General features: G+C 46.8%; 9 protein-coding genes across 9 annotated transcripts; 4 read left to right on the forward strand and 5 right to left on the reverse strand.

Moving 5' to 3' along the window:
• Nucleotides 1-114: 114 nt before the first annotated feature.
• Nucleotides 115-2,041, reverse strand: HD556DRAFT_1242729 (GPI transamidase component PIG-T; the record flags this gene model as incomplete). The annotated part of the gene is made up of 7 exons (XM_041298309.1): nt 115-527; nt 582-782; nt 817-900; nt 955-1,116; nt 1,167-1,555; nt 1,609-1,792; nt 1,843-2,041. 7 exons carry the CDS (start codon nt 2,039-2,041, stop codon nt 115-117), a joined length of 1,632 nt encoding a protein of 543 aa, XP_041157211.1.
• A 501-nt stretch (nt 2,042-2,542) lies between these two features.
• On the reverse strand, nt 2,543-4,015 carry HD556DRAFT_1393705 (uncharacterized protein). The gene is made up of 5 exons (XM_041303615.1): nt 3,557-4,015; nt 3,465-3,505; nt 3,324-3,415; nt 3,193-3,267; nt 2,543-3,117 (listed from the first exon to the last, which is right to left on the reverse strand). The coding sequence occupies exons 1-5, from the start codon at nt 3,701-3,703 to the stop codon at nt 2,609-2,611; spliced, it is 864 nt and encodes a 287-aa protein (XP_041157212.1). The 5' UTR covers nt 3,704-4,015; the 3' UTR covers nt 2,543-2,608.
• A 410-nt stretch (nt 4,016-4,425) lies between these two features.
• HD556DRAFT_1491298 (uncharacterized protein) lies at nt 4,426-5,881 on the forward strand (the record flags this gene model as incomplete). The annotated part of the gene is made up of 3 exons (XM_041308796.1): nt 4,426-4,634; nt 4,683-4,777; nt 4,830-5,881. Coding segments are annotated over 3 exons (1,356 nt in total), but the record flags the coding sequence as incomplete, so codon positions are not given.
• A 5,199-nt stretch (nt 5,882-11,080) lies between these two features.
• On the forward strand, nt 11,081-11,257 carry HD556DRAFT_1203983 (uncharacterized protein; the record flags this gene model as incomplete). Its single annotated transcript, XM_041296429.1, has 1 exon — nt 11,081-11,257. A coding segment is annotated over one exon (177 nt), but the record flags the coding sequence as incomplete, so codon positions are not given.
• A 67-nt stretch (nt 11,258-11,324) lies between these two features.
• On the forward strand, nt 11,325-11,891 carry HD556DRAFT_1242653 (uncharacterized protein; the record flags this gene model as incomplete). The annotated part of the gene is made up of 2 exons (XM_041298298.1): nt 11,325-11,426; nt 11,484-11,891. Coding segments are annotated over 2 exons (510 nt in total), but the record flags the coding sequence as incomplete, so codon positions are not given.
• A 1,660-nt stretch (nt 11,892-13,551) lies between these two features.
• Nucleotides 13,552-15,015, reverse strand: HD556DRAFT_1446377 (uncharacterized protein; the record flags this gene model as incomplete). The annotated part of the gene is made up of 2 exons (XM_041307080.1): nt 13,552-14,498; nt 14,763-15,015. 2 exons carry the CDS (start codon nt 15,013-15,015, stop codon nt 13,552-13,554), a joined length of 1,200 nt encoding a protein of 399 aa, XP_041157216.1.
• A 2,555-nt stretch (nt 15,016-17,570) lies between these two features.
• On the forward strand, nt 17,571-17,932 carry HD556DRAFT_1242646 (multicopper oxidase-domain-containing protein; the record flags this gene model as incomplete). The annotated part of the gene is made up of 3 exons (XM_041298296.1): nt 17,571-17,719; nt 17,774-17,797; nt 17,851-17,932. Coding segments are annotated over 3 exons (255 nt in total), but the record flags the coding sequence as incomplete, so codon positions are not given.
• A 715-nt stretch (nt 17,933-18,647) lies between these two features.
• On the reverse strand, nt 18,648-19,204 carry HD556DRAFT_1393729 (uncharacterized protein; the record flags this gene model as incomplete). Its single annotated transcript, XM_041303617.1, has 5 exons — nt 18,648-18,670; nt 18,727-18,888; nt 18,949-18,971; nt 19,025-19,102; nt 19,155-19,204. Coding segments are annotated over 4 exons (189 nt in total), but the record flags the coding sequence as incomplete, so codon positions are not given.
• An 840-nt stretch (nt 19,205-20,044) lies between these two features.
• On the reverse strand, nt 20,045-22,309 carry HD556DRAFT_1393737 (uncharacterized protein). The gene is made up of 4 exons (XM_041303618.1): nt 22,128-22,309; nt 21,746-22,080; nt 21,378-21,698; nt 20,045-21,320 (listed from the first exon to the last, which is right to left on the reverse strand). The coding sequence occupies exons 1-4, from the start codon at nt 22,290-22,292 to the stop codon at nt 20,453-20,455; spliced, it is 1,689 nt and encodes a 562-aa protein (XP_041157219.1). The 5' UTR covers nt 22,293-22,309; the 3' UTR covers nt 20,045-20,452.
• Nucleotides 22,310-22,455: the final 146 nt, after the last annotated feature.

The raw sequence follows: 22,455 nt of genomic DNA on the forward strand, positions 1-22,455 counted from the left end.
TATATATATACGAATCGATTGCGTCGACAGGTGCGGATTGATGATTGACCCGGAAAAGCACAGCAGGTTGCATGAGCACACTAAATTAGTACAATGGGATTACATCGGTCGCAACTATTCTTGAATCTCCATTACGACCCACTTGCGTGTCAGCAGATTAAAAATGCTTCCGAAAATCAATGTCATGAGCGTACAGCTGAGGATAATGACGTTGTAAGGCATGCTAAAATCTGGGGTGGGGAGGTCGACAAGGAGTGTCGGGGTATAAATCCTCTCCCAATCATAACTTGAAGAGGTGTTATGAGACAATTGAGAGAGTGGGAAAAACACGGCCCCTGGTAGATCCCAGCCTCTCATCGCATCAGGTGGATGTTCGGTGTATTTCAGAAAGGCTTTGTTGACTTCCATAGAAATTTTGAGCGTGGTCTTTGGTGGAATCGTGAGGACAGCTTGCAACATCGAGGGAGAGAAGCGGTCATTAGATTGTGGCGAAGGTGGATGATATTTTAATTCTGAAAGTAAGTCGCCTAAATACACCAGATAATCAGCAAAGATAATCTCCTTATGGCCACAAGTCATACTCCGTATCTGTGAGTTTATTTCGACTTTCAGGGTATGCATCCACATCGTGATGAGTGCAGGCATCATCTCCAAATAACCCACCGATATCTCCTGGGGAGAATTGTTGGTAACAGAGACAGATAAAACGCCTCGTGTTTGCGTTGTACCATGAATTGTTCGTTTCACGCTGAGCGGGGTGATCGGTGTTAATGGTGGCAGTGCTGCATTGATAATTCATCAATGGGCTAGTTGTACGGACAGAGAGGGACTTACGATACTGGAAGCTATGCTCACTCGGCCAGTACATGGCAATGTTAGACGGAATTGTGAAATTAGATGCTTTGACACGTTATTGGTTCAAATTTATCGCAGGGAAATAGCTGTACAACGCACAGGAGGATAAGTCATAAATGGCTAAACCATCCATATAGGAAGGATTTTCAGGGGTGATTTTGTGGTCCTTCCCTTCCGGTAGAATAACAGTGATAGAACTGGAACTCGCTACCGGGCATGATCGTTCAATGGAGCGATCAAACAGTGATTGAAGATTCCAGTCTGTCGACATTGTCAGCGAGGGTTATATCATAAATCGGTTACCAGCTCACCTCGTCTCTTCCCTGCGCTAGTTCGCACTGGATTGAATACCGTTTGTAAGGACAGTTTTAATTCAATACCAGTGTCTTCCTTCCATATCACGTGAACCCCCATGCCATGCCAGTCCGCATCAAAAACCTTCTGAGGATTGAGAAGTGTAGCAAGCCCTGCATGGCTCTTGCACGGAAGTAGCTTCAAGAAGGGTGTTAGATTCTCCGTGCAAACATTCTCTGAAGGAAGTGAGGCATGCCGAAGTTCGTGTGGGGAAAAAGTGGGGGTAGACCCGGATAAAGGGAAGGCGACCGTCGGTGACAATGTTCGTCGGGAATCTAGCGACCCAAGAGAAGCGCAAAAGAGTCCTGAAAGTGCGTTTCGGAGACCAGACCATCGTTCATCCACTCTGACAGATTGAATGAGTGAACATGATCATAGCTATTCGTTGAGCATACATACGTCGTTACCTCACTAGCGCCCATCCAAGCCCATAGCTCAGCTCCAGTGCCAACCCCGGCTTCATGAGGATGTCCCCAGTTATCATAATTCCACTTTCCAGCATTGAGAGTCAGATGCAGCTCGGTGATCGCATACTCGCGTAGGATTTGACCAAGAGTCAGTGGGAACAAGGCGTAGTGTTGGGCTGCGTGGCTTGTGTAGTTCAGGAATAAAAAATAGCGATGGTAGACTCACATTCATCTCGTTGTCCCAAGGCCTTCGGATTTCGTGGACCTGCACCCTCTAAAACAGTCACAAAAGAGAATGTCGTCGATACCTGCCCATCTCTGAGTGACTGTATACGGAGATCTTCTTTATAGATTTCCTTACGATATAGAGCAAAGGATGGAGTACACAGGTAAGCTAAGAAAATCCAGACTGAGGCGCGACGCATTTGTCTACAACTTTGAAAGCAGGAACTTCAAAACGTACTAGGACGAAATATCACGTGATCCATACATATCACGCGAAAGGCCGCTCGCGGCAGAGCCCGCTTTTCCGATCGCGAGTCATAATGTGAATCGATTGGATTTACAGATACAGATACAAGTATCGTACAGATCAACTCAGGCGAGTCTGGACGGTGAAATTGAGACGATTCCCTTTTTTTTCTTTCTGCCGGTTTTTGAATGCCACACATATCAATATTATGATCAGGCGAGTCGCGAAACGGAGGTGGCGGTCAGTCCATTTTCCCTTTCACTCCCTTGTGCTTCTGTCCGTTCGCGGGTTTGGCTTTTTTGGGGGGACTGATCGCGACGTCGAATGTAGAGAATCCCAGGATGCAATGGCTGAATCATCTTTCGACATCGGAGGTTGTGGAGATTCTCGTGCGAATAAAACTTACAGGAATGCCGAGCATGACACAGCAAAGCCCACTACTGCCGTAGCGGGAATTCGTTACACCACCACCATGTCATTGAATAACTACACAAAAGTTTATTCTAGATGTCTTTCGGATTCATCCAGTGAGTTTCGTCCTCATCGTCGCACTCCATACCATCCTCCACCCAATTTCACCATTTGGAGTTATTACCTCTTTCAGGACGGCCTCCGTCTTGAAGGGGCCAGCATCTTGCCAGAGCTTATTCCAGCTTTCAGGATCATAACAATACATATCCACTGTCATACCAAGCACTTCCTCCCGTATGGTACCCTTCTTCGGAAGTCCGACATGAGATCCAAATACAATGCTCCCTGGCACAGGAGACAGCAAAGCGGCTACAGCACGGATGAGCGATGCCTGTTGCTCTGCAGAAAATAAGTGAAATACTGATGATGCATGGATGGCAGTAAGTTTTCCATGCAGGTCATTCAGCGAGACGAGTGAGGATACGTCAGGTGGTGACTGTGATGCATGCCCAGGCTCGGACGATAAGAAAGCTGGATCAAGACAGTCACCCGCAATGAACTGTGAGGGAAAAGATGTCGGCGTAGACCGAAAAAGGACATGTCCGAGGTCCCAAAATTCTGTCGTTATAAAGTTTCAGTCTTAACATACATTTTCCCTTGTTTGCGCAGGGAGGTGACTATCGTGAGGCGTACCTTGCCTAAGATCGGTAGCGATCACTTGGGTGATTGGCCAGCCATCTGCGACTGCCTTGCGTGCATCATTGCCAACTATGACGAGGCGAGTCCATGATTATCATCTACCAAAATAAACTGAATGTGCTTACAGCAACATCCAAGATCCAAGAACAGTGAGTTTCTGCGATCACGACCTAGCTGAAGCACGCTTTGGTATTTCGGGTGTCCCGAAATTCTGAGACTAGAATACACGTCAATCATAGAATGTAACTTCCACAAGTACAGCATGCCTTGTGAATCCGAAGTTGTAGATGCAGGGGTACGGTGCTACCTAGACAGGTCACATACAACTCGACCTACGTCGATGAAAGCTATCACTCACCGCGAAAGCCTTTGCTTGAACAGCCAGGATGTGGTGCTTCAGATCACCCTCTTCGGTGATACCTGTCTGCTGCTGGAAAAACTCGAGTGCAGCAGGGTCCAGCCTGTAGAGGCTGAGATCCAATGGAGTGTTACTGGTGAAGGCCATACTGCAGTGTCGTGGATGATACCGTCCACTTAAATATAGTTGAGGTATTGAGCCACGTCAGCTAAAACGCTAGAACCTTCTGACGGTGCCGTCGTTTTGAAAGAAAAATGACTACTATGTAGTAGGCCGCAGCACCCTTGAAGATGACTGCACTGCATCAACTCAGTCACAGATCTTAAGCGGGATTAGCGTCAGGTACAAGCCGGTCAGGTCGCGTAGGGATAAAACGTGAGCGTAAAAATGAATGTCGTGAGTCGTCACGGACTCAGAATAGTGGCGTTCAAAGTAAAAATTGGGCGGCTCTGAAAACGTGGGTAAGTTTGACAAATTTCTTTCAGAATCTACGGAACGTTCGGCAGGCCCAAGCGGGGTCTGAAATACAACCTTCATGCTGCACGTGCAGGATGCCTGCACAACGTCGTCCACAAGTACGACGTTCAGAACGAATCAAAGCGCGCATCGAGACTAATAACACTTTACGTATGGCTGTACAAAGGCCCCCACGCACTAATAGGGGCAAAGGAAGTACAACTCGCGGTACGAGGGGGCGAGGAAGGGGGGATGTACCAGTATTCAATACCACCCAGCCACTATTCATCAACGACACTACCAACTCTGCAGCTGCCCCTGCCGCTACCTCCACCACCCCTGCTGCAAAGTTTAGCGTCAGGTGGGAGACCTGCGAGTTGGATTGCACCGATGCCCTTGTACAATTCCTCGACACTCATCCTGCCGACTGCCGCGTGCTCTTCAATGAGTCGAAGAAATCTCGCGATCCCGCCATCAGTGAACCCGATCCTTCGGGGAGTCAAAAGAATCACATCTGGGCGGCGATAGCTGAAGTTATCTTCGAGAAGGATGAGGAGTACAAGGATGCGTATGCTGAGGACAAACACAAATTTACAGTGGCAGTTTCTAATCGTATTACGCAGTGCGTATTCCCCCCTCTCATATGCATTAATTCACTAAACAATCTTAGTCTCAGGAATAAATATAAAAAACAACATGCTCGCTTCCATCAGACCGGTGCTGGCATCAATCCACTTGATGCTGCTGGTGCACAAAATCTTCGAGGTAAGGTTTTTTTTTATTTAAATTTATCAAACTGCGCTACAACAAACTACAGAGCAGGTACTAATCGACTTCCCATGGTTTGACATACTCGATAAACTTTGGAAGAGCAATCCGGTGTTTGCGCTGAAGACAATTTCATCTGTGCCGGGTGTTGATCACGCTGCTAATATGGCTGCCCTTACCCAAGGGAAGGGCAAGCAGATGGTCGCTCAGGCCCCTTCTCCTGATCCCGACAACATCGTTGGGGACACCGAGAGTGACATCATCGATGACATCTTGGACGAGCCTCTGCTTGCCCAAGGGAAGAGTAAGGAGAAAGCTCTCCCCCCTCCCTGTCCTGATGAGCCCATGGATGAGGACCTTAACCCCAATGACGACCATACCTTCATCACCCAACCCGAACCTCCACTCCCCTCTACCCCTCTCAACGATGCCGATGATGATGGGGAGCCCCGAGACAACAATTTCGGGCCATCGAATCAGGAGGACGAGGACACTGTCCAACAACGTCCGTCCAACAAGCGCCCTTGCCCATCCTCACCACCCCCTACACATGCTCTTCATACCCCTAACAACCACTCCCGTGGAAAATTCCAAACTCATGTAGATCGTGTTACTAATCGTGGTGCCATCCGCTCGCCCAAGTCATCACCCTCTCAGATGTCGTCGTCATCATCTGCAACATCATCGCGCATACGTGCCACACCAACAGGAATATCAGGATCGCAAACATCATCCACTCGCAAAGCAGCCCCCTCCCAAAAATCCTCCCTCTCAAAGTGCGTCGATTCTGAGATGCAGGATGTCCAGGGTCAAGTCGAATCACTCACTACCGGGATGAGTTACATATATACTGTGAAGGCGGCTGCCTCTGAATACAAGCTCGCGAAAGTCAACGCTCACCGACACCAACGTGACATCGAGTTTCAACGTGAGCAGGCCGATAAGGAATGCAGTGACGCCGCCATTGTGCACCAGCGTGCGCAAGAAGCGAAGGCCTTGGAACTTCAAGTTCTCGAGGCCCAGGCTAGGGTTCAGGCGGAGAAAAGGGCTGCTTTGCAGCTCGAGATCAAACTTCTCAAGTTGAGAGGGGGCGCATCCTGAGCGCCCGATTGTGAGTGTATTCGTTGTCATTGCCGCTGTGTTGTGTGTTGTTCGCAGACATTGTAGTTGTGTGTGCTCATTTTGTTCTGCTTGTATCGCATGCTTGTTTTTTTTTCTTTTTGTAAACCATGTCTCGCATATGTCTACATGTCATACCTACATGTTCTACATGCCTCCTATTTCTATGTTAATACATCAGCTGCTTGTCTTGTCTTGTGTTTTGCAAGATTCCTGTAAGTTACTACCTCAACAAATTCTCCATTAACTCTGCACGAGCTGCATGGCCAGGGGTGCCAACATAGGAAGTATCACCCACAAGACCTACATCAGGGTCTTGTTGCTCTGGGGGGGGAATAAGGTCTCTTCCCTCATCCCTAAGGGCCCAATCAGTGGTACTACCTTCACCACTAAAAATGTTACGCTGTTCTTCAAAGCGAATAATCATGTTATGAAGGATGATGCAACACATCACCCAGTAGGAATGGAACTGAAGGTGGTCATCATTCTGCAATGGGTGTCGAAGCTCCCGAAGAGACTGGAAACGGCCCTTGAGAGCAGCGAATGTGTGTTCTACCCGAACACGAATCTAAAAAAATTAATTGAATATCAAGAAGTTGAATAATAAAATAATAGATGTATCTTGGATAGGGTAGTATTAAAAGCCTTCTGGTCTCTGGTCAAGGACCCATTAGGAGGCTTCTTGAAAGGGGGAATGCACCATGTCTCCAAGGGATAAGCACTATCTGCCCAAATCCAATGATTATCTCCAAGAAGCATTGCATGCTGTTGGAAAACACGAGTGGATTGGAATGCAAATGCATCATGTGCACTACCAGTGTGACCAATAGAATAATCCACTATAGTGAGATTGTGAGGCAGGATCACTGCCTAAAATATTTTTTAAATCAGACAAAGAGGTGTCAAGTAAAAATAAAACACACCTGGCAGTTGAGGGAATATTGAGACTTCCTGGTGTAAAATGACTCTCCATAGTGACCTGGCTTTTGATAGAGATTGAATAGTGATCCATCAACTGCCAAAATACCATTCCTCCACTGTGGGCAGGACTTGGACTGAACATAGTGACGAGCCCGTGCAACCTCATGAGAGTCGAGAGTAGGAAAGCAGATAAAATTATCATGCTGTCCAAGCAGGGCAGTCATGACACGATTAGTGCAGTTTGTAACAGACCCAATGCTTATGTCTGCCCACTGACAGATATCCTGGTTGGAAGCTGCATTCCCATAGTGGCCAGCACGATTAAGAAAGATAGAGAGTTGCACAGCAACAGGGAGTTGGGGATTATTGGACTGATTGTGGAAGACAGGGTCACCACTGATTTGATCAAGGATGTCGTCAAATATATCAGGATTGACACGTAACTTCATCCGGAATAGGTCAGGGCAATGGATAGCAAAGTGGTCAAGAAGCTGGATCTGTGGTGCCCGCATAGGAGGCTCATCAGGAATGTGAAGGACACGTGCCATCTGTACCTCATCCTGAAGAGCAGTAAGAGAGCCAATAATACGAGCGTATTCTTGATGAATCAGAATGGAGTCGCCTGAGGAGCCTGAACTGCCAGACATAGGGGAGGACAGTGACATAGGGGAAGGTGGTGATGGGGTCCTAATAATACCATCCTCTGAGATAGAGGAGTCAGAGGAGCTAAGATCTCCCTCTGCTATGGCATGCTCAACCCAGGCCTTTGTAATATTTAAAGTACTAGTATCTATTTGATTGAGCAAGTCTTGACGGCGAGACTGGCGAGGCATTGGGCTGAGTGGGCTGTTATTCCATTATCGCGGACTAATCTAATCTAACCGAGTTTTAAGCGGAGTTTGAATGTTACGCAGGTGTGTTCCTGCCACCTGCGCTGTGCCACGCAACGAGCACACCACCGCTGATGCCATCCATGACAGCAACCTGTCACAGCAGCATGCAGTTGGACCACCTCACTCATCCCATGTTGTGCTGGCCGCTCCACCTCGCACCCTTACAGCCCATCAGGGGGACTTGGCAGCAAACATCGACTACCAGGATCATCATCAGGCAGGCGGCACTTCCTTCCATCCACTCCCAGTGCTGCCACCACATCACGCCACTCACATACCATTTACCATTAGCTCTCATATCCCAACTCGGTGCTGCATCACCATACCCTCCTTTCGCACTGCATTGCACCACCATTCGGATGAGTCTGGACCGGTCCGAACCCATCAGTGTAAGTTCAAATTCCTTTTCTATTCTATGACTCATGAGAATCCCAGTGCGTTCCAAGAAGCTCAGACACTCATCAGGATGGTGCAAGGAGTCCCGGTGCGTATGTACATGTTCATTTTGAGAGCCACTCCGCTGACACCCTTGTTTTTTTTTTCAAGTCACTCCCTAATCTACCTCATGCAGGCACTGCAGCACATCGCAACATCCATGCAAGTCTTCTGGACCAGCCGCTCGTCCATGCAATTGTTCTACTAAGAACCCTACCACCCTGTCCCGCTTCACACTAGCCTCGAAGTGTACTGGAGTGCAAGGTCATGAATTTCTTGAAGGGTAGTGAAAGGCCATTAGTTTTTATGTACTAGCTATGAAATATATAACCTTCAGCTTTTTTTTGTGTGCAAATGCCTCTAACCCTAACCTTACAGTGTGACTTAGAAAGTTTGAAGCATTTGAACTGCTAAGTATTTTGAATGGAGTTTAAAATTGCATTTTTCAGCCGGTTTTCAGAACCTTTCAAAACAGGTTTCAGAGCGTTTCTGAATCGTTCTGAATCGTTTCAGAGCCTACTCTGAATACCATTAATGGCCGGAGACCTATTAGAAACGCATTCACGACCGTTCAATGACTAAAATCGCATGCCTGTTCACGCCATAGTATTTTTGGATTAGGTGCAGCTGTCTTCATTTTGGTTGTCAGATTACTTATGAATGGCCCAAAACATCTTCTTGTCTTGCACATTCATCGCATTGCATACTAGACTCGCCGTGACCAGTCCGTCTATGAGGCAAGCCATCGATAGACAGACTGGTAAATCTGGGTTTAAATTTGGATAGTGCGCGCTTTGGAGTCGTCACATGACAGAAAACCCTGTTTAGGACTTAGACACTGCTTAGATAAGTCTGCTAAGTTATTCGATCATACATGTGTTCTATGTAACGTCGCTCGTCATCTCTGGCAGTGATCAGCTTTTGTTCCAACTGCTGCAGGGCAGCCTAGTGTTGCGAGACATACTCTATTTATGAATTCTGCCTATTAATCTTTTGTACTTTGTTAGTGGTTGTAACTGTCAAGCTCTCCTTGACTTGGGAGGATTTCAGAATGTCTCAAGGATGGCCCGAACGTGATGGAGACCTCTCAATGCTGGCAGAAACCGATCTCAATCGCTCCGTGGACTCTGGATTTGTTGACATTACCATGGGATCTCCAGCATCAATCCCTACACTGAGTACCAGACGAACCCGGATGTCTACTCACAATCAGATCAACAGCGCACTCCAAACACTGCAGGATGGTCGTATATCCATCCTAGACTTCCTCGTCACAATACTGGACCCTTCAAACGCATCTTATGTGACTTATCATGACCGTGCGTATGTTCCTTCTGCGAAGGAGAAGAGTTTGGGTATGGGGAGGTTGGAACAAGTGCTAGACTTTCTATGGGAAGATCCACGAAGCCAGGCGCGTGTCATCGAGTGGATGCATCCGCATGCGATCTCATACATCTGTAATACTGTGTACCGTGAAATGGACAACATCAAACGGACCTTTCATACAACACTCGAAAGTGTCACTCCCGAGCTCCTCCTCTCATTTCATGTCGATACGACCATAGCCTCTGTCACATGTGAAAAGGCACCTATACTTTGCCAAATCATTGTGAGTGCTGCGCAGACCGAACGTGCAAAGGCAAATAATAAAGTCAAGGACTGCAGTATTGTACGAGTATCAATTTATCGTCATTCTTTCACAATTTAATCATCTGGACTTATGAATAAGGCCTGCAATATCATCATGACTCAACTTGCAGTCCAGCGCTCACACCACAGCATTATTTTCTCTATGTCCTTCGCACTCTTCCTTTGGACGAATGGAGTCTCGCGTCAAACAATTGAAGCACTTCATAAGTGTGGCCTTTGTATCTCGTTCCCATCCCTCCTCCAACTCATCGACAATCTTGCAAAACAATTTATTGGATGAGCACAACAGATCGCAAAGGGACCACATGTGATGTGCTACGATAACATCAACATCAGCACATCGATCTTTGTTGAACAACGTATATCTGCACCAGCCAAGGTACAATCAGGAACCTTTGCTGTCCTTTACAAGGTTTGAAATGGGAATCCCGAACACATGCGACTTGCTCCCATCCGTCAGCGAGCACAAACAGCTTCTGACTTAACATTCAATGCTGATGTTCGTCCAACTCAAAGTCAGATGGTGTCATTTCACAAACAACTTTGTGTGCACATTGTCAATATCTTGCTTCAATTTTGTTCGTCTTTCAAGGATTTCACAACATTGCAACACCATGAACGCCAAAAGATTCCTGCAGGGTATCGCACCAAGCAGTACCCCCTTCGCACATCGACAATAGACGAAAGCTCGGTCTCCGGGAATATTGCTGTTATCAATGATGTCTACATCAATCAATTGAAGATGACCCATGGAGAGCTTTCGGAACGTGCCATTCCAAGTTTTAATGATCAGTCGACCAATGCCTGCATCCGTGGTGCAAAAACTCTTTGGACTCACGATATCAATCCTTTCACGCAACTTCAGTTTATTCAACTTGGATTCGGCCTTTTCCACCTCTGTTTAAACCTCGTCTGGGCTCTTCTGCATGTTCATCGTGGATCCATACATCAAGTCGGCAGTCTTTCTTACTTTTTTTCTCTTCTTGACCACACTCGATTCGGCTGCGAGCATTCCGACTATCATACTCTATTATCCACCCTACTGCAAATTATACGCGGCATCATTCTCAATTGTTGGAAGGTTGAATGCGGTTTTGCCTCCTTTGCTGCTTTCGCATCATCAAAGCCGACTACAGATGACCTGCTGAACATTGCCGACACAATCTTGTTGAATCATGCATCTCCAACTTATGAGCCTTCAAAAAAGAAACACTCAACTTTCCTGTCCGTGGAACCTGAACCTGACAATACTGCTCACCAAAACCTTTGTCTATTGACATGAGACCTGCTATATGTGCTCGAGCTTGTCACAGCAATATCGGATGGAGATTGGGGTCGAATTGAGGATATTCTGGGCTCCTTAGCAATGATATTCCATGGTGCAGGCTCGAACAATTATTGCAGCGAAATCCTGCACTTTCTCTTCAACTTGAAAAAGGTTTGGACACCGGAATTTGCGTACGTGCTGTATTCATACTAGTACTTCAGTTATGATCATACATGCACCATTTCGCTAATGAATTTACAGGGATATCATGCATGATAATGCACTCGTCAACTTCAGTGGTCTTGAAGGCCATAGCATGCCTATTGACCTGAATATCGAGCATCTTATCAAGTTTCTGAAGGTATCATTTAAGCTTCAATTATCTCTGCTGCTCGTATTAGTTCTGATCATAATAAAGCAATTTTTCGCAGCAAAGGGGATTTATTCTACATGGGATCGTCTTGGAGACATCTCTGCAACTGTCAGCCTTCTTCAAGACGTCAAAAAACAAGTCAGACGTGCACTGGGGATCGCTTATAGTGGTCTCACCCACGCATCCCCAGATAGTTCAGCATCAGTTTGGAAGGTTGCAAACAAGATAAATGAGCTCATGCTTCACCAATTCAACTCTGAACGAACAGACAATGATGTGGTGCGACCAGTCACTGATACTCTGATCACAGGCGAGAAGAAGATGAAAGCATTGACATTAGCCACATTCAACCGAAAAGTTCACAACATGTTGGCAGGGGAGCGTTTCAAGCAAGAAGAAGATGAGATTCCAAGGCCATCATTTGACCTGAATGGCAGTGTGGATGACGAGTAGTTGTATTCTATGTCTTCTCATCATTAGGTCTGCTAATACGAGGTTTTTTCACTACTTGTCTGTCTTCCTGAGTCAACTGTCTCTCCCTCGCAAACTCAGTGATCACTCCGAAGATCTTTTGACCATAGCCTTCTCCCCACTCCTCCGTCTCACAAAGAATGTTCACCACGTCGCTCACTGACTTGAGATTGCTTGGATGAGTTTTACTGAGAAGCTCTAAGCTGTTGTCGTTACAAAGCCATGTGATTGGCTGCACGGATTGAAGTGGGTGTGATGCATGTTCTCGTGTACACCAGTTGAACAACTTTTCATATAGAAGGTCACGCTCGCTCCTGTCCCGTAGCTGGTTTCGACGGCGTTTTGTTGGCTGGCTAGTCGCTGCAATCTCTCCAGTGTAGATTGGACCGAGAAAGAAATGGGAAAGGTTAAAGTTGTGATCTGGGCCGTGCCGATCGCAACAGAATGTGGATATGTAGTGGAGAGCTAATGGAAAAATGTCAGTCGCATCATTATGATACAGTTGTCTAAGATCACCAGAGGGAGTCTCATCGTGCAGGTATTTTGCATAAAACTCCCTAAGGCACGTCTTTGATTGAATGTAGCGGAGTGCTGCACAGCTGGTGCGATCTTGTTTTGATGATTTTTTGTTTGTAACTCCAGCGAAAGGCTTGTCAGGATCATTGATATCATTGTGTTCATCAGTCAGCTCGAGTTCAAGTGCCCACGGTTCGACCATCATCAAAAAGAGTCCACAGATCTCATCATCTCGAGCAGCTCAACCTCCACGTTGTCCTGCTTCAGACATGTTGTGAGGAATTCCATATTGAATGACGACAAATACGCAACGGATATCGAGGCCCTTGAAAGTGGACATCAAGCGTCATGATTCAGCAGATTAGTACTATGTGTTCTTACTGTTGATGTGTTAAGACCGTGCACAAAGGGTAGGACTGATTCTGAGGGGCTTGGCTTCAGCTCGTGCGCTGCGCCCCTTACCCAAGTATGTGCCCTTAATTTCAGAATGATGTCCGAAGAAAGTCCAAGGACATCCGAAGGACGCCCGAAGCGCGGGAAAGTTCGGAAGGACTTTCCGGACGAGTGCGGGAAAGTTCCGGAGGAACTTCCGGAAATTACAATGAGGTTTCGTCCTGATATGGATACGTGTAATGGCTACTTAGGACAAGTCCTAAGTAGAAGCAAACAGAGGAAAGGCTGCAAGGACAAAGTCCGAAGCAGAATAGGTCCGGAGGACCGCGGGAAAGTTTCGGACGAACGTCCGGAAACTTCGGAGGATCGGATGAGCGGATAAGCGGATAAGCGGAGCTCTGGCCTAGGGAATTTCTCCCTAGGCCCGAGATGGATATTGACTAAGTCGATAGACTAGAACTGATATGAGGACTTAGAGTGAGATCTAGTGCGAGGACTAATATGATATTCAGACTGAGGAACTACAGGACATATACAAGAGTTTATATACTAAGGAAATAACGGAAAGATCAGTAAGCAAGCGTCCGAGGCTATGTATAAAGCATAAGCAAAGTTATCAAGCACGAGTCGGAAATGAAGCATAGGTTAATGGATCAGTAAGCATACCGGTAGTAAGTATAACCGAGATAACAAGGACAAGGAATACCGAATAGAGGAATAGGCTGTGTTAACGTTATATGCACAGAAATGAATTAGGAAGCTTATCGTATATCGGATCGGATCGGATCGGATCGGATCGGATCGGATCGGATCGGACCAGACCGGACGTCCGGATGAGACGCGTGGATATATGTGCAGGGATCCGGATGGATAGAGGACTGGAGACATGGATAGGGTGTCCGAAGGTCCGGATGAGGCGTGGGAATATTGTCGGATGTAAGTCCGGAATACGGGATATGACAGTTGATGTGCCTGCTGTTGCATGCAGAATCCGACAGCTTCCACTATCTGAGGCGAAGTCCTCGTAAGTTTGTTGAAGGTATTCTGCAGACATGTCACTGTGATAGTATTTCACGACACCCCGATTCTGCAATGCTTTCGGCAGATGTGAGTTGTTGTAGGCTGCAGCGTCCACTGCTTCCTGTTTGTTGTCGTGGAAAATTAAGGTTTTTGGTATGATCATGGGTGTCGTGTAGTTGGGTGGGATGAGACAGTCGAAATTGTGAAAGTTACGAGTACCACCGATCAGAGGAGTAATGGCATACACTATATTGGGTCGATTAGTTGAAAGGGTCAATGAGAGATGGTTGGATGGGACCGAGAGTTCCCATTTGATGACAGAGAGAATATGAGGTGGTAATGTCGCTGAAAGAGCCTGATATATGGTGTCCTTGGCAAGTAGCACACGAAGCTCCCCCAATTTGCTGAATGATGGTCGAAAAGCCTCCTCGCCATGATGCGGAAGTCCCGCTGTATAAATATTATGGGCTTCATCAATATGAACACGCTTGATTCTTTTGATGAAAATGGAGTCTTTGCGTATGAGTTGTGCAAGACGTGGCAGATGACCATTAAACATAAACAATTGCTCCGGCAAAACAATCAAGTGGTTGAAGCGGCCATCACGAATTGACTGTCGGTCACCAAAGTATGTGAGTTTAGATTCCTTGTACATGGAGTCTAATAGCATATCAATTGAACTTCACCTGCCAGAGCAATGCATCATTTGGGGTATCCTCGTTAATTGATATCGTTGGAATGCTGTATTTCAAGCATTCGTTCACCTGCCACAAGCTCATTCTCGCATGCAGTAGTTGACTATCATTGAATTAAGTCTCACCTGCATGTTCTGGAGACGTTTAAGGGGTTAAATTGTCATGCTAATAGTGTCTGGATGAAGTAGAATAGGAATAATGAGACAGAGGGTCTTCCCACAGCCTGTACCAGCTGTAATCCCACTGTCGCGGCCATTTAGTGTTGTGAGAATGGCCTCAAGTTGGAATTGTCGTGGAACTATTGTTGTTGCTGTAAGAACATAAACGAGCAGGCAAGCACGTAGTGCGTCCATCCTATCCTTGTCACCAAGAGCTTCGATGTATTCATTTGGGAGTCGTTCTTGTATCAGTGAACGAGCAAAGGAGTATAGTCCCTGCAAGGATGCTTCTCGCACAGCACGGATGATGGTACTCGTATCCATTGAAGTTGTAGAGCAGATACATAAGTGCAGCTGCGCCGATGCATCAAAATCAAGAATTGATTATTTTGTCATTTCATTTGTTGTGTCAATTTGTTTTTCAAAAGTATCATTATTTGATTGGCTAAAGATCATGTGACGACTCCAAAGCGCGCACTATCCAAATTTAAACCCAGATTTACCAGTCCATCTATCGATGGCTTGCCTCATAGACGGACTGGTCATGAGTCTAGTTGCATACGGGAAAGAAAGACAATCGCTGGAGGCAATACGACTGAAGATGACTTGGGTACAGCGAAACACAAGTGCTTCTGTGTACTTCTAGCAATAATGAAGTGAGGCAAAGGAGGTTCTTGTCGTCCAACAGTCATGGTACTTACATCAATTACTGGCGTCCCTATCATCTCATCCGAAATCCCAACAGCATCTGGCATGTTGACTGCAACATGGGACCCTGCGTGAATCAACATCATCAGATCTCGTTCTGACAAGCAAGAAAGCAGAACAGAACAAAAGAAGAGGCGAAGAAAGAGAAACACTCACTCCAACTCAGTGATTCTCCTCCAAGCCCAACAAACTGTTACAAACAACCACCGGGGCAATTTCTCCCCTAGCATCACCCATTCTTCCTGCCTGATGCACGACCAAGAGCTTCTGCATTCTACACACGCTCTTTACAACAGGTTCTACTAGTATGACCAATGGTGATATCGTCCGGGGATCGATTAGTTTGATGCTGGCGCTGCATAGGGAGGGATGAGTGGCTGGTGGGGAGTCAAGAAGATGGATGGTACATTAGGATGCCCCATGTGAGGAGGGTGATGTCGGATGGAGAGGAGGTGTATTCATCGATGGGGACTTGTTCGACTGTAGGGGATGTGAATAGGTGTGTACTGATATGCACTTTTAGCCATGCCACGGATGTTTCTAACTTTCTAGTATTCAACAGGTGCATTCAGAATCGGTGAGATAACGACGAATAAGATTACAGAGAATGCCTCACTATTTGTCCAACATACAATGTACCTTTAATGAACCAAACGCGTCCTCAACAATCCAGTACACAGCTAACTCATCGTATGCCATGGACTCGGCTAACTCCAGTTCACACATATCGATGGTGCCGATTCCTTTCTGGTACTTTCCTGTTATCTGCTCTCAACTATTTGCCTATAGTGTTCACCCTACATCATGTCCGCTCAGAGGCCAGCCACCCTTTGCAAGATAGCTTGCAAGATATTATTAACTGCACCTGCGGAATCACAGCAACACCTGATAGCGGTCCAGAAGGTCGCAAATCTATCACCTGAGCTCAGCGGCCACCATGATTCAATAACCTTGGACGGATAATGTTCATGTGCCTATACAGGCACTTGATAGCTCCAAGACGTCGCCACAATGCGGTCCAACGAATCAAATTACAACAATAACATACTGTTGGATTGCAGTATGTTTTTTTAGATGCGGAGGTATAATTAGATTTGACTCATCAGTTTGTCGGGTGTTCATTCTACACAGTAACAGGTGATCTGGCGCGGGGGGCAACAGCTACTCACGCTCTTGAAAATTGCTGTAAGCCAGCCTTTTACTTACAGAGCCCATTCAAATCTGCCATTACTTACTGGACAACTACTATGCAACGTGGCTGCGGCACCAAAGATCTTCTGCTTATAAACAGATTCATCTCCATACCAGTCTTGAACTCGGCAACTGTCAAATTCATCGCTACAGTGCCTGAGGCCAAGTCTTGAAGATCTGTGGTAGTGGGTATCTTGACAACTCTGCCGAGCCTTGATATAAATGTTCTATTGGTATCGCTTGGCTAGTGATTGGATCTTATTGCATTCTTCAAAGTGCTCCATTGTGTCCTGCATGCCAAACATAGGTCTGAAGGCGGTAGCTGTAACTGACATGACAGCCTAGTTACCTCTTGAACCATCAGTGGTTATTCAGGTGATCCGTTGCAATGCCCCCGGCCAATGACATCCACAAAACATGCGGAAGACATGAAAGCGCATTCAGGCACTCCGGTCAACCGACAAGTCCCTTTTGGATGGTACCCAGCTTCGAAGAGCTCGTATCGCTGATGGAGAGTGCCTTTGACAGGTAATCAAAATTTCCATTCTACAAGTCCGTAATGCATTCGAGTTGATCGGTGGAGACCTATAGGTGGGAATCTACTTGGGCGTACCAGTACAGGGAATTACTGCCTCGTAGTCGATTATTTCGATCCACGAGATATGTAGACCAACTCTGTGATATAGAGGGCAATACCAGGAGCACTACTTAAGCTGGAGGATGCAATGTATTTCGCTCATCGTCCTCCTACTATTGACTCGAGCATTGAGTCATGTTCCAACTCTATGTATTCCTATGCTTTCTGGCAAGCCTCCAGGGTCGTGCCGCGATTATTGGCCCAGTTTCTGACCTCGTCGTCTCCAATGGCATTGTATCCCCAGACGGGTTCACCAGATCGTCAGTGTTTGCTTAATTTTTGACCCACGTCTTGGCATGTCATCTACATACACTCGATGAACTAATAATAATTTGGTTTGTAGCACAGTTTCGCTGTTATCAGGAGTGCTGGAAGTAGCGCTTATAACTATGTCAATCCCGTCATGCGTGATACAGTGACCACTGGCAACACCGGTGATCGTGTGACTATCCGCTTCATCACATACAACCCTGGGCCTTGGCTGTTACATTGGTAAGTGTTGTACCTATGTCTGTTTAGCTGGCAATGACTTTTTGTCTTGTGAAGCCATATCGATTGGCATCTATCCGCGTGAGTTACTTCTTTCACTGAGCCTAGACTCGAATTAATCATTGGGTCCGTAGCGGACTAGCTATAGTATTCGCAGAGGCTCTCGAAGATGTGGCAGCTTTGCAGCCTTTCAATAGTAAGCACCGAGCACTATGAAATAGACCAGGTCTGACGATCGGCGTTAGATGCTCCAAAGCAGCTCTGTCCGATATACAATAGCATTCCTCAACAGAATTTCCCTCTCCCTCCCGTTGATTGATATTCTTGGTTTATACCTACTTTTGTTCTAGGGAGCATCAAACAGGACATTTTTCAAATGCGATTTGTAGATTCATAATAGGTCGGACACGATAGATAGTAAATAGCCTTCATTCTTAATGTAGAAGCACTGCGTGTTGTCAAAAATTTCCGACGGTAGATACCTGGCTGGAATGTGACCCCAGGGTCAAGTTTTAGCCGTTTCTGGACCTATGGTAGGAACCGGCTTCCAGACGGTTGATTTTCCGGATTTCAATCACCTTGAAGACATCGTTTGGCCATCAAGTTCGAGCCAGCTGCTACCATGGGTCCAAAACGACACCATACGTATATATATAATAAACCGCATATGGTGTACAGATTAATGATTTTAGATATTGTGAATATTGTGAATATGCATTAATATTCCATTTAAATCGCGAATACATGGTAGCTATATATAGGAAATACAATGCTGATGCCACCTGCTCGCTACACCTCTGGCAGCCTGACTATATACTAGACGTATGCACGCACTGGCGAGGCGGGGGCTATACGAGGTATTCATTGGTGGTCAAGATAAAAATCAACGGAAGCCAGACTTACAGAGAAATGATAGAGGTTGTTGGCTTCTGTCAAGGTTGTTTTCTCGCTGTTCTGCATTATGGCTTGCGTTGGTGCTAGCAATTTCAGAGTAAATGAGAGTTGCTCACATTGATATTGACGGAGGTCGCAGCACTGATGACTTTCCCACTCTCGACCTGGGCTCTGGAGCAAGCAAGCGGCAAGCCTATACAATATATAAGCGACTTTCAAGACTATTGATCTTGTCATTACTTACTGGGCCGTGTAGGTTTCGGTAGCCCAGTATGGACCTGGAAAGAGGGCTCATATGTAAGTCGGCAACTTGGCAGCAAGAGAATAGGAACACCCACCCGACTTCCCGAATTTGCTGACCCTGAAACAATTGCAAGGTTTTGAATAGTCCCTAACAGAAGTAGACGCACTTACTTCCAGACTATCAGAAAGAGGCCGTCCAGGTTGGGACTCCAGGCGAGCATGATCGTGACCTCCTTGCCGAGGTCGTTGCTGCGAAACGTTGGATGAAATTTTTGTGCAAAGCGAGATCACGGACACTTACAACTGGAAGGTCAAATTACTGACGAAGGGTCGGGGTGACAAGTAGTTGAGACTGAGTGTGGATTGAAGAGCTCGAGTTCTGTAGTTAGAGTCTCAGTAAGCTAACCGTGATAAGTGAGAACAGGTATGGGCTTAAATATAATATAGCAGTCATCACTGTTGTCGAGCGTCAAGGACAAGGTAAGTTAAGTTAAACTCCGTGCACCTTGATCTGAACACTTACCGTGCGGCACAGCCTTATTCATATATAACCGCATACATCCAACTGCAGGGGTTCACAGCTGTTAAGATGCTGCCTGTGAGCATAGCCATGCTTCTTGAGGTGGTTTCTGGTTGTTCTTTTGGTCTGAAAAGACTTAATGGCTCGCATAGCGAGCATGGGACAGACGCCGCTGGTGTGTCAAGGCCGGCAAAATCAGACTAATAATCATGCTATACAAGTAGAAAGTATCGTGCTTACAGTTCGTTGGCTGGTAGGCATGCAAGATAGCGCGCAACAACCTGTATAACTCATCTGCACACTGGCCTCGTCGGGCGGATGGTCGTTGTTGGAGCGCTAGCGCGTGGTAAACAGATGCGTGCGGTTGGTGCGGATAATAAAACTTCCATAACGGGACTTAACCAGTTGTCCTAGATGACTTATGCATTTGACTCACTGAGCCGCCGACTATTCGTGCTTATATATACACGTTAGCTGCAGGCCATGTACAACTGAGTCCAGGTGGATATAGCTAAAACGTAGATAGTACGCAGGTGAGAGTGGCTCTAAGTTCGAGCCATTGTTGACACCAGTGGTAATTTAAAGTGTCAAAATTTCCGACATCGTAGAAGTTGGCTGATATTTGATGGCTTCGACGTGGCTGAAACCTTAGGTACCCCCAGATTCTCAGCCATCTCTAAGCCGTCGGAATTTTTGGACAACACGCAGTGAAGTGATGTCTGAGCTGTGATCGACAACCAAGGTCATAAGTTCGCACAGCGAACCCCTAGTGACATTGGCACCTATGTAAAGTGTTCCGTAGGTGTAAAAGGAAGATAGCCAATCCCGTACGGTGACACATGTGATACGCCCTAGTTGTCCCATGGCCGTCAAAGGTGCTGCACCTAGGACCTCAGCGGCGAAAAATAGTGGTTGTGTATGCGAGACTCCTGTGCGGACAAGAACTACGAGAGTTCATGCGTACATCCGTTGGATGCGGCTATGCTGCAGTCCAAAGGTGGCAATATGCCCAGAAATTGATAGACACGAGTCATACTACCTGCCTCGCACTTGACCTCTCGCAGCACAAACTAGCGCTCCTACTTCCCCAACTTCATCCGCTTTCTAACAGGGGTATTTGAATCCAGAACAGCCGACGGAACACGTTTCTTGGCACTTATGCCCCACCCGCTCTTTCCAAGCAGCAACACATCAGGCGAAGAGTTTGGGAGCCACGTTTCCCCCTCAGCATCCTCGTCTTCCTCCATTACATTGCCCAGGCTGTCAGAGGAGAAATCAAGTAAAAGGACAGATGCGCCAGGAAGCTCGTTGTCATCTGTGTCAAGCGGCATATGACTCGAGCTCCGCGCAATCGGAGGACTCGAAGATCGCCCAGTGAGGTGTGGACTTGAACTCCTCCCTGTGGTAAGTACGCTCGAACTCCTAGCAATAGGTATAGGACTCGAACTCCGAGCTGACGCATTTGACTTGGCACGGGGAGGCGGTTTCTTCACAGGCGTTGCTGTTACGAGGGTGATCGCTGCGCGAGATTGGGACTGGGAATCGGTGCGCCCAATGATACGCTTAGCGGTTGCAGCAGGCATTTTTATATCTGCTTGTGACACCATAGCTGTCGACCGATCTTTTCCCTTCCATGTACGAGACATGCTGATCTGTCGGGTTAGCGCACGCTGGAGTGCCTTGTCCTGCGTTGTGCCTACGCTTGCTGCACGTTCTTTTTCTTTTTCCTGGGCAAGCGATACGGACAGCGAGCGAGTACGAGCAGGGGCCCTTGTCGCTACACCACTTTGTGAGCCTGTTGCAGCCGACGATGAATGATGAGAACGAGACCCATGGAGTGATTTCTCTGTAGATGGCCCGGGAGAAGGGGGTTCGTCGGAGAAGGGAGAGTTTGGGAAGAGTTTGGAACGGAGGAGGGCACATTGCTCCGGGAGTTTCGATTTGAACCTGTAATGATTAGATGGTCAGTATTGTGATTTATATATACGCAAGGTGGTCACTCACAGTGGTCCAACTACGTCCTCGCAAAACTTTTGCATCCAGTCACGTCCATTCTTGTTGTGACTCATAATCTCACTGCGAGATATATTCATAAGTGATACCAGCTGCCACATTGAGAGTTTGTCCATGAAGGACTCGAGGCGCTCGATCGAAGACGGGATGATCAAGTTTGGTTTTTCCTTCTTCTTTTTCCGTGAACGGTTGGGTTTGACGGGCGAAACAAATGAAATATTATTCGTGGGTGGCACTTCGACAGGCGGTAATGGAGTGCATGGTCCAGGAAGAGAGAGCTTGAGGAAATAAAGCAGGATCTGAATCTGAACTCTACAAAGTCGTTATGATGCGCCCAAAAGCAAGACAAAAGCACTTACTCACGCTGCTCCATGCGCTCGAGCCAACCTGACCTCCATTTCTCTTCTAGCATCGCGCTGTCTTCTCCGGTGAGGTGTTCGCCACGCTCTGCGCTGCCATCGACTTTCTCGTACCCCAAAGCATACCACATCATGCTCTCCTCTGCTTCGCATGCACCGCCTCCGTCTGCGAGAATCTGAGGAAGCTCATTATGGTACTTGTTCGCGGCTGCGCGAAGAGAAAGAAGGAGAGGCTCGATAAAGGCGTGAAGAGGATGTGGCTGGTCTTCTGCGAGATTAGGAGTGCCTCGTATGCGGAGAAGAGATGGAATGAAGAGAGAGAGCGGCATTATTGACTATAGTGTTGTTAGTAAATATATAGAACAGTTAGAGAAGGACGTACATGAGGAAGCCATAGGAAGTGAAGGTAAGTGCGCTGGACAAAGAGGGCTGGGTCTGTTGGATCATGATCTTGAAACGGGTAGTCTCTGCTCAGACTCTTTTCCTGGGCAGCGGTCCATTTGAATGAGGCTGGCGTATGCAAAACAAAAGCTTGCTGAAGTGACATCGGCGATCCTCAGTGTACTTAAGTCAATGAAACGCGTCGCACGTGACCGCGTTCAGTTCATATTCTTGTTCGGTAATTTCCTTACTCATGTATGGTGGACAGTCTCGAAATTACTCCTGCGATGGTCCCGAGTACTATCATGCTGCGTTTTTTTCTTTCTCAC

This window comes from Suillus plorans, assembly GCF_016647745.1.
Source record: "Suillus plorans strain S12 chromosome Unknown HD556scaffold_52, whole genome shotgun sequence".
NCBI lineage: Eukaryota > Fungi > Basidiomycota > Agaricomycetes > Boletales > Suillaceae > Suillus > Suillus plorans.

Excerpts from the sequence above, each read along its gene's own strand:
- HD556DRAFT_1393705 (XM_041303615.1), bottom strand. The coding sequence starts at position 3,703 with ATGGCCTTCACCAGTAACACTCCATTGGATCTCAGCCTCTACAGGCTG. Across the intron at positions 3,506-3,556 it reads TTCAAGCAAAGGCTTTCGCG|GTAGCACCGTACCCCTGCAT; the intron begins GTGAGTGATAGC and ends TGACCTGTCTAG. Across the intron at positions 3,416-3,464 it reads TACAACTTCGGATTCACAAG|TCTCAGAATTTCGGGACACC; the intron begins GCATGCTGTACT and ends CGTGTATTCTAG.
- HD556DRAFT_1393737 (XM_041303618.1), bottom strand. The coding sequence starts at position 22,292 with ATGTCACTTCAGCAAGCTTTTGTTTTGCATACGCCAGCCTCATTCAAA. Across the intron at positions 22,081-22,127 it reads ACTTCCTATGGCTTCCTCAT|TCAATAATGCCGCTCTCTCT; the intron begins GTACGTCCTTCT and ends ACAACACTATAG. Across the intron at positions 21,699-21,745 it reads GAGCGCATGGAGCAGCGTGA|AGTTCAGATTCAGATCCTGC; the intron begins GTAAGTGCTTTT and ends ACGACTTTGTAG.